The sequence below is a fragment of the Anolis sagrei genome, chromosome 4 (genome assembly GCF_037176765.1).
Source record: "Anolis sagrei isolate rAnoSag1 chromosome 4, rAnoSag1.mat, whole genome shotgun sequence".
NCBI classification, from domain to species: Eukaryota; Metazoa; Chordata; class Lepidosauria; order Squamata; family Dactyloidae; genus Anolis; species Anolis sagrei.
In genome coordinates, this window is record NC_090024.1 from 203,597,368 (window position 1) to 203,613,122 (window position 15,755).

The 15,755-nt window shown below is 41.2% G+C and overlaps 1 protein-coding gene across 1 annotated transcript in view; it reads right to left on the minus strand.

Annotated features, from left to right (window-relative positions):
- The window catches only part of TSPAN2 (tetraspanin 2), a 62,304-nt gene extending 46,972 nt beyond the window's left edge, over positions 1–15,332 (minus strand). The window contains exon 1 of the mRNA XM_060772556.2: positions 15,120–15,332. Coding sequence (XP_060628539.2) covers positions 15,120–15,188 — 69 coding nt within the window. The 5' untranslated portion in view covers positions 15,189–15,332. The remainder of the gene's footprint in view (positions 1–15,119) is intronic.
- Positions 15,333–15,755: the final 423 nt, after the last annotated feature.

Consider the following 15,755-nt stretch of genomic DNA (forward strand, 5'->3'; position numbering starts at 1 on the left):
ATTGATAGTACTGGCCCGCACTTTGATTGATTGTTATGACAGATAGCTGGCTGGCAGATCCCACTGCATTTTAGGAATTTTATAATTTTCAAATTTTAACAATTTTATTAATTAAATTTTTATGCACTGTTATTATACCTGTTATTAAAGCACCTCAAGTCGCTTCCGGGCTGAGAGGGGCTAGAAGTATACAAGTATAGCAAATAAATAATACTTATGTCATTGTATAGATACTTATGCATTGTTGTCTGCATGTGGACTTGGAGTGCTTCTGTGAGCCACCCCCGAGTCCCTTTGAGGAGATGGTGGCAAGGTACAAATTATTATTATTATTATTATTATTATTATTATTATTTGTGTATGTTTTTATGTACAAATGTGGGTTATAAATCAGAATATTTTGTAGAAAATGCATTACTCTTTTGTCTATTATTTCCCTTCCACAATCCACTAGTACGAAAAAAGTCCTTAAAAGAACTTTTTGGAATTGATGACAGCACCTGACCAGCTGAAACAGATGTGGGACAGGCACAATTCTTTAACATTCCTTATAATAAAAGCACAGAGAGGTGGCACTTAACTGTTACCAAGGTTTATTTGGCATAAACTTTTCTGGGCTGCACCCTAGTTCATCAGATGAAGCTTCCTTGATGAAGTTGACTTATATCCCTAATATTGTATGCCAAATAAAACCTGTTAGCCTTTAAGATACTGCAGGACATGCTGTCTTTGCTGAAATGAGTTAACATGGCTACATCACTGGGGATTTCTCCTAAGGTTTTGCAAAATATTCTCTCCCAAATGCCATTTTAAAACTCTTTTCTTATATAACTTGCAAAGGAACGCTTGCTTCTGAAGCACCTCATATTCCTGGTGACAGTCTCCGCTGAGATGGAGTCAACACTAAAATGACTGAACTGGATCCAGTCATTGTTCAAGAGATAAAAAGCTGTGCTTATGTGATGATGCAATAACACAGCTTGTTGGCAGAACATCATGAGGCAGATCGATCCCAAGACTCGCTCTTTCTTTTCGCCTTTCTTTCTTTCTTTCTTTCTTTCTTTCTTTCTTTCTTTCTTTCTTTCTCTCTCTCTCTCTTTCATCTCCCAACCCACTCATTACCAAACCCGAAATGTGGTCAGACCCAAGGCTTCCTGCAGAGACATGCTGCTTCTACCAAGTGCTTAAATGGTCTGATAACAATCTTCTCAGCACTCATTCAGCAAAGGAACATAAACCGTAGAAGCTCAATGCTCAGAACTGGCCTTAGAAAAAGGATCATATTTGCACAGTCTAGAAAAGGATGCCCCATTGTCCTCCTATTCAAATACCCCTCATTACATAACTGCTCCCTTGGACTCAAAACATTGTTACTCACCCACCCATTTTCCCAAATAGCAAAAGGCCCGGGATCAGAAAGACAGCATATAGTTACATTTGGATGAGACAGTGCCAGAGAGGGGGGTTATAGTACATTTACAATATCTCTTAACAAAAGTACATCTTAATAAAAGTCTGCTCTTGACTATGAACTGGAATTTACACATGAAGTCAAGAATCTCAAACACCTAGGAACACTTGACTATAAAGACAATCTCAGTGATAAACACAAAGCATTAAAAATTCCTCTGAAAACCTTCCTGGATGATAGAGGAACTTTAGAATATACCATAGTGGGCAAATGAAGAACCTATTATTACTCCTAAAATGACTTTTTATTTTATTGTTTTGACATAAAGCCTTCAGTCAAGGCTAGACTTACTATTAGAAAGAATGATGCAATTGTCTCAGAGACTAAATTTGGGATGTCATAAAAAGGCAGCTGGTTATTCAGTTTGCAACTAGCACTGATAGGCATGTCATCAGAATAAGGGGAAATCAAACAAAAGGCAGGAGTGGTTGCACAATATTTGCTATTTACTACAACCAGGCCCGTAGCCAGGATTTTGATTTGGGGGGGAGCTGAGTTTGATTCTGGGGGGGGGGGGGCTTAGTCTAGGTGAAAGAGGGCATCGTTGCCCTAATACCCCCATGCATATGGGATATATTGAGAATGGTGATCAGATCATGATATTAATAAACATAACAGTTTAAATAATGTACCAGTAAGGCCTTCTCGCGGACCACCATGAGAATTTCGGGGGTGGGGTTGAAGCCCCTATAACCCCCCCCCCCCCCCGGCTACATGCCCGACTACAACACCATACATTATAGACTGGAGCAAAGTGCAATATATCTCAACATAATGCCATATGAATGTGAATGTACGCTGTAGTTGTTTCTTAAATTTTATGATGTTTATATCTATTATTGATGTAATTTGATTGTTGTTTATATGATTTTAATATGTTGTAAGCCCCTTTGGGTTCCATGAGGGAGAAAAGCGGGATACAAATAAAGATAGTATTGTTGTTGTTGTTGTTGTTGTTGTTGTTATTATTATTATTATTATTTGATGCATAACAAGATTAGTACACAGCAAACAAGATCACTATGCTGGCTGATGTATTGGATCACATGTCGGACACTTCCCAAGTGCCTAGGACTGTGTGATGTATCGGTGAACAATGTGTGCAGATCCGAGTAGGGTGGCCTGATCACCACTGAGACCACCTTTACTGGCCTGTGCCAGAGTCTTTGCAGTTCTATCTTTAAATACTCATATCATGTAAGCGTTTCCAGTTCTTGTCAATCCTGCTGTCACCAGGGATTGCAACATCGATGAACCATACTAATTTTTCCCTCCATAATTATGAAGTCAGTAGTATTATGCTCCAAAACTCTGTCAGTCTGAATTCAGAAATCCCAGACTAGTTTGATGTGTTCATTTTCTGTAATTTTTTCAGGCTTGTGATCCCACCAGTTCTTTCTTGCAGGCAGGTGGTATTTGTGGCACATGTTCCAAGGGATCATCTGAGCAATGGTGTTATGCCTCTGCTTGTAGTCCATCTGTGCAATCTTCTTGCAGCAGTTGAATATGTGATCCATCATTTTGTCTGGTTCCTTGCAGAGTCTGTCATTGGCTTTTCTGGCTTTGATGACATTGGTTCTAATGGCTTGGTCTTGGGCTGCAAGAATCAGGCCCGTCTCCTTTTTCAAAGTTCATTTTGTGAGCTACATCAATGTTTTTTCCTTGTCAAAATAGGTTCTCAATTTTTCCCAGGAACTGTCCACAGAGAGCCTTCTTTTGCCAGTTTTCTCTTCTGCTCTGTAATGTATTTTTACGATATTCTCTCTTTGTCTTTTGCAATTTAAGTAGTTTTATGCTAATGACTTCGATCAATGTTGGTTTTTTACTGCCTTTCAAATAATCTGCCAGTGCATGTTTCTCTTTTACCATTTGTTTCTCTGCCTCTTGATTTTCCAGGCAGGTAAAGTCTGTCAACATCACTACGCAGATGTAATGAGTAGTGGATTGTCATCAGTTTTCTTGTTTTTCTGTCCAGTTCATCCAGCTCTGCTTATTTATTTATTTATTTAGGGCATTTGTATCCCATCCTTTCTTGACTTCCACAGAGGGACTCAGGGCGGCTCCAGTTCACAGCAGTGTATCTGATGACGGGGATGGCCCAGGTGTTGATTGTAGCCTTGATCGTATTTCTGCCATTTAATTTGCTTTTCGGAATTTTTCTGACCCTTTGGACATATTCTTTGCTGACTACATTTTTCACATGTCCATACTTGATATTGTCCAGCTGTAGTATGCTCAGATATTTATAGGTTTCAGGCTGTTTGCACTTTATGATTTGACCATTTGGCATCTCTATGACCTCGCTGTGAGTAATTTTCCCTTTCTTTAATGGCACTGTGGCACATTTGTCTAGCTCGAACTCCATACTGATGCCAGTGCTGAAGATTCTGACTGTGTTGGTCAGTAAATGGATTTCAGTTGTTGTTGTTGTTGTTGTTGTTGTTGTTGTTGTTATTATTATTATTATTATTATTGAGCTCAGAACTGCTGATGAAGAAAAACATACTCAGGTGCTACTTCCTTCATACTAGTCTACAACTTTTGGGAGGTTTTTTTTTTTTAAAAGCAGAGTTCTTAACATCACACAGAAGGTGCTTTTAGTAATGGATTCACCATGAATACTAGTGGTTCTTTCTTATTTATGATGCCAATTTCATCACATAATAGCCACACGTTCCCTCTTTTTTCTGGAGCCCAAAGCAGTGGGAGGGCACCCACCCCCTATTTCACCACAAAAATCTTACCCTCCTCCACCCTCATCACCTGATACATAAGAGACAGTTTCGTCATTGTTTTCCTACTTTTATCTTTTAATATTTTCTTATATTATCATACCCCCTATTCTGCTCCTGTCTGCTTCAGTTATCTCCAGCTTGAGCAGTGAACAACATTGTTTTAGAACCTTTGGCTGTTTGCTCGCATTACTTTTGTTGCTTATGCCACCTCTTACTCCTTGTTGCTCAGACTTATCTCTGTTACTTTGAAAGCAACACCCACTGCTGAGGAGTATTGAACTAAACTAAAACTAAAACTCCACAAATTGAAAACAGAGAGAATCCCAAAACAGAAAACGGAAAACTCCACACCGGGAATTACAACACTTCTGTAAACTTGCTTTTTCCTCTCCTCCTCTCAAGCCACGCTGGTCCTTTAATTAAGGTGCTCCAAAGATAAAGACATTTTACTTCCCTGTCCTAAGACTGTACTGCAGACATGGAAAAGGTGCACACAGTTAGATAAAGTTAGTGCACAGGAATCCACAAAAGGAACTGAATTTGGAAGGGGAGCAACTGCCTTGTGCTGTGAGGACAATGGTTCTGACCAGGCAGGGGTACAGGGGAACTTGGGTCTTTCCTCCACTGAGTTTAGTGAAGTGCATTCCCCTTCTTGTGATAAGAGGACACAGACAAAGATCCTGGCATATTTCACTCCAATTGCAGAGCCAGTCAATAGTAGAGCAATCCCAGACTCTGACTATGCAGGAGATTGGACTTTGAACCATGGTCAATTTGCATTGGATACATCATTTTTGCATGTCAGGAGAACTCTCAGGAGGGGCCTGTGTTGCTGGCAAGCCCCTTGGGTAAAGTGTTTTTGGGAAAATGGGGGGCCTTTGGTTGACCTGGGATGGTATCTACCCACTCCTCGAGGAAAAATCCAGGACACTCCTCGAGGAAAAATCTGGGATTGTGGGGGACAGGACAGAAATCCAGGAGGAACTGGGTTAAAAAACCCAGTTCTTCCCAGGTTTTGGACCTATCTGGAAGGCCCCTGAGGGTGCATCATTTAATGTTGACCTTTCGAATAAGTATAAAAGCCTCATAATGAGGCAGCGCATCCCACTATTAATCCTAGAAAAAAAGGAGGCAGAAAATTAATTCCCATTAGGCTTTGGAATCATTAGAGTGTTAAAAATCAGAGAGTGCAATTACTGTATGCTGTGCTCTTCTTCCCTATAGTGATTAACAACTTATTCCATAATGATACTGAAAATTCCCATTAGATTGTTTAAAATTCACAAATTCTCTGGCCAAGAACTACAGTACTAATGGGAAAGGTAAGAGCAAAATGGGCACAATCTTGGAATGTCTGCTGGCAGCCATAACACACAACATATTACTGGTACATCATGAGGCCATCTCAGCGCAGACCAAACTCCTTCTTCCCTGTAGTACCAAATGGAATGAATTAAACATGCACCAAAGTAGTTATATGATAACATTAGCATTACTGTGAGAAACCATCAGTGTGTGCACTGAAATTGCAGAGTGGGTAGATTTGGGGGCTTTGGTGATGGCCAGAGAACTGAGAAATGGCCCACTTTGGAAGCAGTAAGGTATTCATGAGAAGTCAGTTAGTTGATTAACCATTACCAATATGATCAAGAGTAACATTCATAAATAAAAATGTCATCTCCCAATGGAAAGGAATTCCAGAAGAATTCTCACAGACAACATCTTACTTCAACAGGTGTGTGAAGTGGAATGTAGTAGGTATAGAGATACAGTTTTGGTTGGTACTTTTTCTGCTGGCATAGTTCTTTGTCCTGGCCCTGTAGTGACATTCAATCTGTAATTCAGCTATCTTCAACATGTATTTTAACCCACGGGTCAAATGGGATATTAAGAGAAACCCATAGCCCTCTCCCACAGTGGAATTTCTTCAGAGATGCACATCTCTGGATACAGACCCATAAATAGAAACATATTTACCCTCCAGTAACTTTCCTGTTTACCTCCCAGCATAGTGTAGTGGTTTAAGCATTTGGACTATGTGTTGTCAAAAGCTTTCATGGCTGAATCACTGGGTTGCTGTAAGTTTTTCAGGCTGTATGTCCATGTTCCAGAAGCATTCTCTCCTGACGTTTCACCTGCATCTATGGCAGGCATCCTCAGCGGTTGTGACTTCACAACCTCTGAGGATGCCTGCCATAGATGCAGGTGAAACATCAGGAGAGAATGCTTCTGGAACATGGCATACAGCCTGAAAAACTTACAGCAACCCATTTGGACTATGACTCTGGATACTAGTGTTCTATTTCCCACTTGGACATGGAAACTCACTGGGTGATCTTGGGAGAGTCATGCATCCTCAGCCCCAACCTTAGGGTCATCATAAATTGGAAACAAGCTAAAAGCACAACATTAATTAATAATAAAACAAAACATGCTAAATGCAGGTAGGTAAGAAAAATACAAATATACATTATCAACCATTTATGCATAACTGCACAAGAAATGTGTTGTTACCCCAGATTACTATGTCTTAAAATCTTGTGGGAAGGCACATCTCCCAGCAGCAACAGGTCAACACAGAAGACTGAGTTGGGAAGCCAGCAGAAGTGGACAGCTTGGTTTTATTGGCCACTTAGGGCGAATTCCTGCTCCACAACCACTTGGGCCTGGAAACTACCCCAGTCCCAAGTGGTGGTGTCAATGTAATGGACAATGTAGCAGGATTCTTCTGGGTAACAGACAAGTGGAAGGGTAGCTAGCCTTTGATTACTTTTTCAGAGCTTTCTACCTAGATACTCGCTGGAACACCTCAGCAAGCGAGAGTCCAAAAGTGGCAGGCTCAAACCCAGAACCTCAACCAATGGCTGATATCAAATGAGAGACTCCCCCTTGGGCACACAGAAGACTGGGCGACTTGGAAGGCGCTGAACAGACTGCTCTCTGACACCACAAGATACAGAGCCAACCTCAAGAAATGGGGCTACATGCGAGTGTGGAGAGGAGCAAACCACTGACCACCTGCTGCAATGCAACCTGAGCCTTGCCACATGCACAATGGAGGACCTTCTTGCAGCAACACCAGAAGCACTCCAAGTGGCTAGCTACTGGTCAAAAGACATTTAATCAACTACTTAAACTCACAAATTTTGTATTTTGTCTGTTTGTTTGTTTGCTTTGTTCAGTTAGAAATGTAATATAATTGACTGGTTGCCCTGACACGACAAATAAAAATACCTAGATACGAGTATAGAAAGTTACCATCTTCAGCAAGGGGAAGCAGTCATCTGAGAGGCAGAGGTGTGTATGAGTACTCACAAAGTGTAGGACTCCAAGGGAAATGGTCTTTCTCTTGAATTGATGAAAGGGACTAGCCCTAAGCCTGTAATGTAATGAGGCCTTTGAAGTGTTAATGTGTTCTTCTAACTGTCAGCAAAGCATTCCTGGGCTATATTGTACAACATAGCTGTATGGGCTTCAAGGAACAGGAAGGATTTAGTGTTCCTCCCCCTGAAGAGTACATCACTCTTCTCCACAAAGGAATGAGGATGCCAGCTTTGCAATATTTTAATGCCAGATCATAGAGTTGGAAGAGACCGCTTGGCCATCCAAGTCCAACCCCTGCCAAGAAGTAAGAAAATTGCATTCAAAACACTTCCGACAGATGCTTTAAATGGGCCTATGAGGAACTGTTTCACTGCTTTAGCTGCCTCTGAAGGGTTTTATCCTGAGAATTTTGGTTTTAGTTTAATTCTCTACAACTTCTTTGTCCAGAAGGATAAAGGCTGTTCAAATATATTTTAAATAAATAACAAAAACCAGTGGAACATATGCGAAGTAAATTTTCAAACTTATCAGCTATTAAAACAAAGTAGAGAAGTACTATGTAGCGATGGAGTGAGCAGCAAGAAAGAGGTTGTGAGACAACAATGGCCAACTCCATTAAATTTTTTTTTTGTGAATTTGCCAAAACTCTGTTGCATTATCAAAGGAAATAGGTGGTTCCAAACTGCCCCTTTTGCCTCTGGGTTCTACTGATTTCTCACCAGCTCCTATCATCCTGTTATCGCTTGCTTGGGGATTTAGTGCCATTGTTAAAATGAATAGCACAATGTTGCTTTCACCATTGGAAATACATAGCAGTACCCACCCAATGCAGCAAGGAAATGGTATTAAATAGAAAGGAAAATGTTGACTTGATTTTAATCACATGGAGAATAAGTTCAAGATAAATAAGGCAAAAGAAAATATCTGCTTACATGAAAGATGCTTCAAACAGTACATTTCACTGTCATTGTTGCCACACAGTAAGATTTCATATCTACAGCAGCTTTGCACCTGTAAAATCTAGTATTAACTATTCAGGTTTATATGGATCAAAAGTACCTAAGGATAAAGACAGACACAATTCCCTCCTCTGTTATTTTTTTTAAAAGAAATTGAGCTATTTTGAAAGCACAGTTTCCAGACAGGGAGGGGATTTGCTCTTTTGGAGGAGCCAGCTCTGCACAGTGTGGACTGGCTGGCACAATATGATGCAACCAGGAAACAGCTACCCAGATTTCCAAAGCAGCTTTGCTCTTTTTAAAAGGGGATTCTAGAACTTTTCATCAAATGTTTTCCAAGATTTGGATTTTCAACTAAAAAAAGTGACTTTTTAAAAATAAAATAAAAATGAAACATGACTCAAAGAAGGCTGGTAAGACTAACAGGTGAGTTAGCAATTGATTCACTGGTATTGCATTGTATATCTTTAATTTTTGCTGCATTGTCCACATTGACTCTTTTCTTTTACATTGGTTCTGTCTTCACTCCTAATGTCTCCTGTGTAAATAAACTAATGAAATGTAAATAAGGAAACAGGTAAAAATCCAAATGTTACTATCAGTCAATGTAGAGCTACTGAATCAATAGGAACTGAATGCCAACACTTTTGTAAATTCCCTTGATTCCGATAATTAACTTTACTTGGAACTAACAACTGGATTTATGCCAGAATCTTTACTATTTAAACAAGAACAATGCAGACAAAGTGTATACAATTTCCACTACTTCCAACAGTTTTCCTTAGCAGCCACAATTTCTCATTAGTTTTCTGAGCTACAATTTCAGAGGAGGAGGAGGAGGAATCTTGTCCTTCCTAGTGGGAGGTAGCCCAGGCCAAGGTTCACATAGGATTTTTCACATAATCATAGAGGTGGAGGGGGGCTCATGGGCCATGGAGTCCAACCCCCTGATTAGTGTTGGTTTTTCAACCAGAGCAGTTGTTATCCAACCTCATTTTGAAGATGCCTGGAGAAGACATCTCTCTATCCTACCATCTATCTACTGCTAAACCACTTTCACTAGTTTCTTCTACAGTAAATAAATAATACTCTCTGTCCCATGCTCTCGTTGATAGTCCTTGAGCTTTAAAGAATGCAATCATGTCATCCCTCAGTCTTCTTTTCACCAAACCAAATGTCCAGCTCCTTCAATCTTTCTCTGGGGACCCTCAAACATAGGTCGCATTGTCTCCCTGCCCTAGAGCCTCAAATACATCATAATAAGCCTCTATTCCAATGCATTTCCAGAGCGTAAATTCAAATTAGCTCAGAGACTTTCTCTTGAATTGACACAAAGGGGACTGAGATACTTATCTAGGACCTCTTTCCCGTTTTTTATGCCCTAGAACTGAATTAAGATAACTCCAGAAGGTCCCAAATTTTGAGATGGGAGAAGTTTCAGAGCTGTTGTTGGATTGCCCTAGTCAGTATAACCAATTGTGAGGAATGTTGGGAACTGTAGTTTAACAAGATCTGGGAGGCCACAGAATTCCTCTCCCTACTTTAAAGAGAGATTGATTTCTAAGATTGAAGTCTAGGCAAAGTTACAGAAGAATCAACATGGGGACGTGTACCTCCCTAGGGGCCATTTTTATGCAGCTCTGGAAATGTGCTCATGTTAAAAGAGACCCATAGTGTTCCTTAAGAATTCTTCTTTTTTCTTCCCTCTAGATTACAGATCAGCTGCCATGCCTAGGCACTGCGGGCCACTGAGCTCTGGAAAAAGTGTGTTGATAGCAAAACAATGTCAAGGATAAACAAATGTGCCCCATTGTGGTTGTTTATTTCCTTCACTGTTTCTATGGTTTCACTGACAGGCTATTTTCTTTTACTGGCTGGTTGGTGTGGGTATTCGGATCTGGGAGATGTGTTATACTAGCAATTTAAAGTGATGTTTGTTCTTCAGGAATTTAGAGATAGAACATTTCTGATTTCATGGAAAAATTCTGATCAGTATGCAGCAAAGTAGAGAACTCTTGTGAGCTCAACAAAAAAAATCTAAGAAGTTTAATTCAAAATATTAACAATGATAAAGAACAAACCATGCTCATTACATTGCCTAAAATGCACTTGGTCTCAGTGACCATTTTTTTTACCATGAGATCAAAGATGCTAAAATGAAAAGCTACCTCTGAGAAAGAAGATCACAGCTCTGCAGGCAGGCTATTAGGCAAAAGAGTGAACTACCTTCATAAAGCTATAGCTGATTCTAAAAGAATAACTTTGGAAACTTAAAAAAAACAACAAATAACAAATTAACACAGTTAATGAATTATCCCACTAAGCCAAACAGTGATGTCTCATTGTTAATTAGCAATAAGCTTCCAATCTTATCACACTAACTACATTTCCCAGATAAAATTAGGCCTTGGGCTTTTCTTACGGAAAAAAGACAAGTCTTTGCTAGCTATAATATTAAAATCCAACTCCAGTCATCTAGCACTGTATTTTTAGAGCTGACAGACTTTCTCTTGAGGGATTGCTCCTTGCCAATTCTTTGCAGCCCTCCTTGGGACCATGCATTGTCTTGGCCAGTTAATGATGAGGAGGTGGGAGACTAGTATCAAAAAGGTGTGATTACTGGAGCCGGGGGAGGGAGGATAAAATTACTGGGTTCAGTCACTTTTAAAGGGTATTATTTCCAAAGGTATTATATGTTTCTTACAAACTACTGGTTTTCAACCTTTGGTGTTCCAGATATTTATAACTGCCAGAATCCCTGGTTATTGTCCATGATAGCAGAACCTTCTGGGAGTTCAAGTTCTAGTTTTTGTGGACTCAAGCCTACAACTTCAAATGTCTTCATGCAAATGATTAGAAATCAATATGGAAAGCACATTCATGTGGCAAATGTGACATACAGCACAAATCACACTGCAAGTGAAAGAACTATTCCATAAGCATAAGCTGGATGCAAAATGAGCAATGGATGGAGTTGCAATAAAACATAATGTAAATAGAAGATAATGTGGTTCAAAAGACAATAAATGCTCCAGGTAACCCTCCCAATGCTTATTGGTAAAAATAGTTGAAATGGAATATTAATTACAATTACTGTATGCTCAGTGCCTAGGTTTAAGCAACTTTTTGACCAAATTTCCTTCCTATTTTGTACTGTTACCTTTTGTTTACATTCATATTTGTTACAATTCTGCTCACTGCACATTTTGCAGGTTGTTTGTGGCTATTTCATCTATGTTATGTTAATACCCTCCTTCTGTTTACCCAGTACTTCTTTCACTTGTAGCTAGATAGACATTTGTGTTGTTGTATACATTCAATTTGTTACAGTTATCATGTGGGTGTGCTTTCCACATTGAGTTATGTTATACCCCCCCCCCCCCGATCTGTTCCTCTAGCATTTGTGTTGTGCTTGTTTTTTTGATGGCTGTTGTTTTGTGTTATTTGGATTGGAAATCCCAGCAGCCCCAACTCAGCATGGCCAATTGTGAAGGTATCTGGGATTCACAGTTCAGCAGAATCCGGAGGGGAACAGGATTCCCATTTCCATCAAAAACCAAGCACATTGTTCAGCAACAGAATCATTTCCCTTGATGCCATTCAAGCAAGGAATCTTGGAACAGCCATTTTAACCACATCAAAGGGAATGGGGATCAACAAGATTACAACTGGTATTACCTCCCATTGCAGCCATGACTTCCATATCCATCTATTTTTTATTACGCTCTTTAGTAATTCTGTTAAGAGCACTTGTCTCCCTAACCAATCAACCAAAAAGCGAGAGGTGACAGAGCCTTTAACCTGTATTTTCTCACTTATGCCTGAACTATGAGATTTGATTGTCAAAAACATAGTTTTATAATCCTGTGTGTCAGAACTTAATATAGATTTGCTGCTCTTCTGCTATATGAATACATTTTTAATAGACTACAGCTGCTTGCTCTCTTTAATAGTCGGAAAGCCACTTGGTCGCTCACTGAAATATTCTGCTTTTCCAGTGTTAGGAGGGGAAAAGGGTTTGCCCCAGAGGAACATGTTGATATTGATCTGTTCATTTTTCTTACCTTTTGTGATGTACAGGTTCAGGAGAAAATAGTCAGCATAACAACATTTCATATGAGCTAGCATCACAATACATTACACTTCTGAAGATAATATATATTGCACTGAATTATGAAATTGCTGCACATAACTTGAAAATCTAGCTGTGGGTTAATGGGACACCTCCATGAGAAAAGCATGGTCAAAGGATGGATCTCTACAATCTGTACAATTAACTTTTTGTTCAAATGCACATGAGGATCATGATGTATATTCCCCTAGGGAAGCCAGCCACAGAGCTACAAAACTTTATAAAATGGCTAGGTTTTCTAACAAATGCTGATTGATCTGTGCTATTTAAAACACATAGTGGTTTCTTCTTAACTGGTTTCCCACAATGGAAAGGAAACAGAACACAACGCTCTTCTTTTAAAACCACATCATGATCATGTGCTTATTGGAAGCATTTGCACATTTGTGCCATTATGGGGTTCAGCCTCTTTTTCCTGGCATGATTTGAAACAGTCCTGCTTTGCTTGTGATTCTAGCAAGCAAGTATGACCTAAACCAAAAGGCAAAATAAAGGTGAGGAGCATTTTTATGAGAAGCAGAAACCCACACCTTTCCTGATAACCAAATCAGTTTCAAAGAACAACAGAAAATGACATGCAGATGGAGACACCAATAAAAGTAACTCATCCACTTTGAGCAGTGATTCCCAACCTGTGGTCCATGGACCTCCAATGGTCTGCAAGAACGAAAAAATGATCCATGACCCCACCATTACTACACCGCTGCCTCGAAACTATGCATCAACAAGAGCAACTGGTCTCATGAAACCCTCTTATAGTGCTGAGGCAATGGGGATGTTGTGAGGGGAGAGGCTTACTACTTATGAAAGATTACTACATCAGCTCTAGATTATTAAATATTGTTTTCTGTGGGCAAACAGATGGCGACTACTGGATAGCATATATTCTGCATCAGAAATTAGAGCTGATGTGGTCTATCCAATGCAATGTTCTGAATCACCACCCCAAATCACCAAACCAAATCTAAAGTTGACCAAAAACTGTTTTATAACACTTTTGGTACTAATGTTGGAGAATGGTCCCTGGCCAAAGTGGTCCCTGGCCAAAGTGGTCCCTGGTCAAAAAAGAGTTGGGAACCACTGACTTAGAGTGTGGGGGAAAATGAATGATAGTCCTCAAAAAACTCTACTACATTCTGGGAGATGAAGTCAAAATGAAAATGTCCAAACATTGCATGGAACATAACTATTCCAATCTCTGAATAGGCATTGGAGGGTTTGATAAAACTGTATGCTTTCATGGCCGGAATCACTGGGTTGTTGTAGGTTTTTTTGGGCTATATGGCCATGTTCTAGAGGCATTCTCTCCTGACGTTTCCCCTGCATCTATGGCAAGCATCCTCAGAGGTAGTGACCTCACTACCTCTGAGGATGCTTGCCATAGATGCAGGAGAAACGGCAGGAGATAATGCTGCTAGAACATGGCCATATAGCCTGAAAAATCCTACAACAGCCCACTGTACCCCTTATTTCATTCTCTGCCCATTTGGTGCCCTCAAGACTAGATAATAATTTCCATTATTCTTGATCTTTAGCTGTACTCACTAGGGTGGATGACCACTATAATAGCAAACACCTGGAGAACTGTAGATTGGGAAAGGGTGACCAGTATTTGGCCCTCTGTGGCCTCCAAATGTCATGTAAACCACTGGGTAGGTTGGCTTGGTCTGATGGGACCTTCAGTCCAAGAATATCTGGAGGATTTCACAGTTTCCCAGCTATGCCATAGCACACTAAATGAGACAAATGACACTAAATGATACGACTTCCCTTGCACACTAAATACATCAGGGATCAGTTACATTATCTTCCATCTCCTAACAGGAGCATCTGTCAACAGGGCATCTCTCAGTGCAGAACGACAAGCAGAAAGAAAGGCAAGAAAGGTGGGCAGCCTCAAAACAAAGTTCCAACATGAAGGGGAAGCTTTGTTTTTCCTTCCCAAAATCCTGCCCATCTTCATCATTTGTTAAGGCACCAAGGGGACTTCTAGGCTCCCCTGCTTTCAGATCAGAGGGAAGCACAGCAGAGTGGAGGTGAGGTGAGCATCTTTTATTTCCTCCTCTCTCTTGTTTGGATTTTCACCACTTACAGCCCAAAGGGATTTGCAGTATAGCTGATCCCTTGTCTGCAAGCTTTAAGAGAGGCAAAAGCACTCAGGCAGAGGGTTGCAACTATATTGTAGAAATGATGTAGTTTGACAGGACTTAAACCGCCAGGGCTCAAAGCGGTGGGATCAGGGGAGTTGGGAGTTTGGTGAGGCACCAGCACTGCTTGGCAGAGAAGACTAATGATGACTCCAACCCCATTGATTGCATCCCCTTGAGTGGTGTCCAACACAGAGTAGCTGCACCCTGGGACTCCAAGGCTGAATGGTCGGGCGCCCCAAAGGCACGGTTTCCCAGGCTGCCCCTCCGCCCATGGAGCTCCCCTCCAGCATCCTCTTTCCCTTGGCCCCCACCCCCTCCCTCCTTTCCAGCCCCTTGAAAGAGACTGACCCAGAAGATGAAGTTGAAAACGAAGAGCAGGAACTTGATGCAGCGCACCCCTCCTTGCACTCGCCCCATGGCTGCCGGCGGCGGGTTGCTTCTTGGGCTCCTTGCACAGGCTCCAAGGAGGCAAAAGCGCCGGCGTCGCTCACAAGCGCCTTCCTGATGCTGCTTCTTCTCCTTCGCCTCCTCCTCCTCCTGCTGCTGATTCTTCTCTCCGGGAGGGGGAAGAGGGAGGGGGCGGGGAGGGCGGAGCGCGCGGGGAGGAGGGGGAGGAGGAGGCAGGTGCCAGGCGGGGTGGGCGCTACACCGAAGAATTGGGGCAGTTTGACACCGCTTTTGCCGTCATGGCTCAAGGCGAAGGGAATCTGGGCTTTGGAGCTTGGGGAAGCACCAGCGCTCTTTGGCAGACAAGGCTGAAGAGCTTGTCAAACTGCAACTCCCAATTCTTCCATAGCATTGTGCCAGGATGGCTAAAGTGGTGCCAGGCTGCATTTATTCTACAGTGTAAATGCACCCAGGTTCAGCCTTATAGTTCCATCTCCTTCCCCAGTCTGAACTTGGAATCATAGAATTGGAAGAGACCTCATGGGCCATCCAGTCCAACCCCCTGCCAAGAAGCAGGAAAATTGCATTCAAAGCACC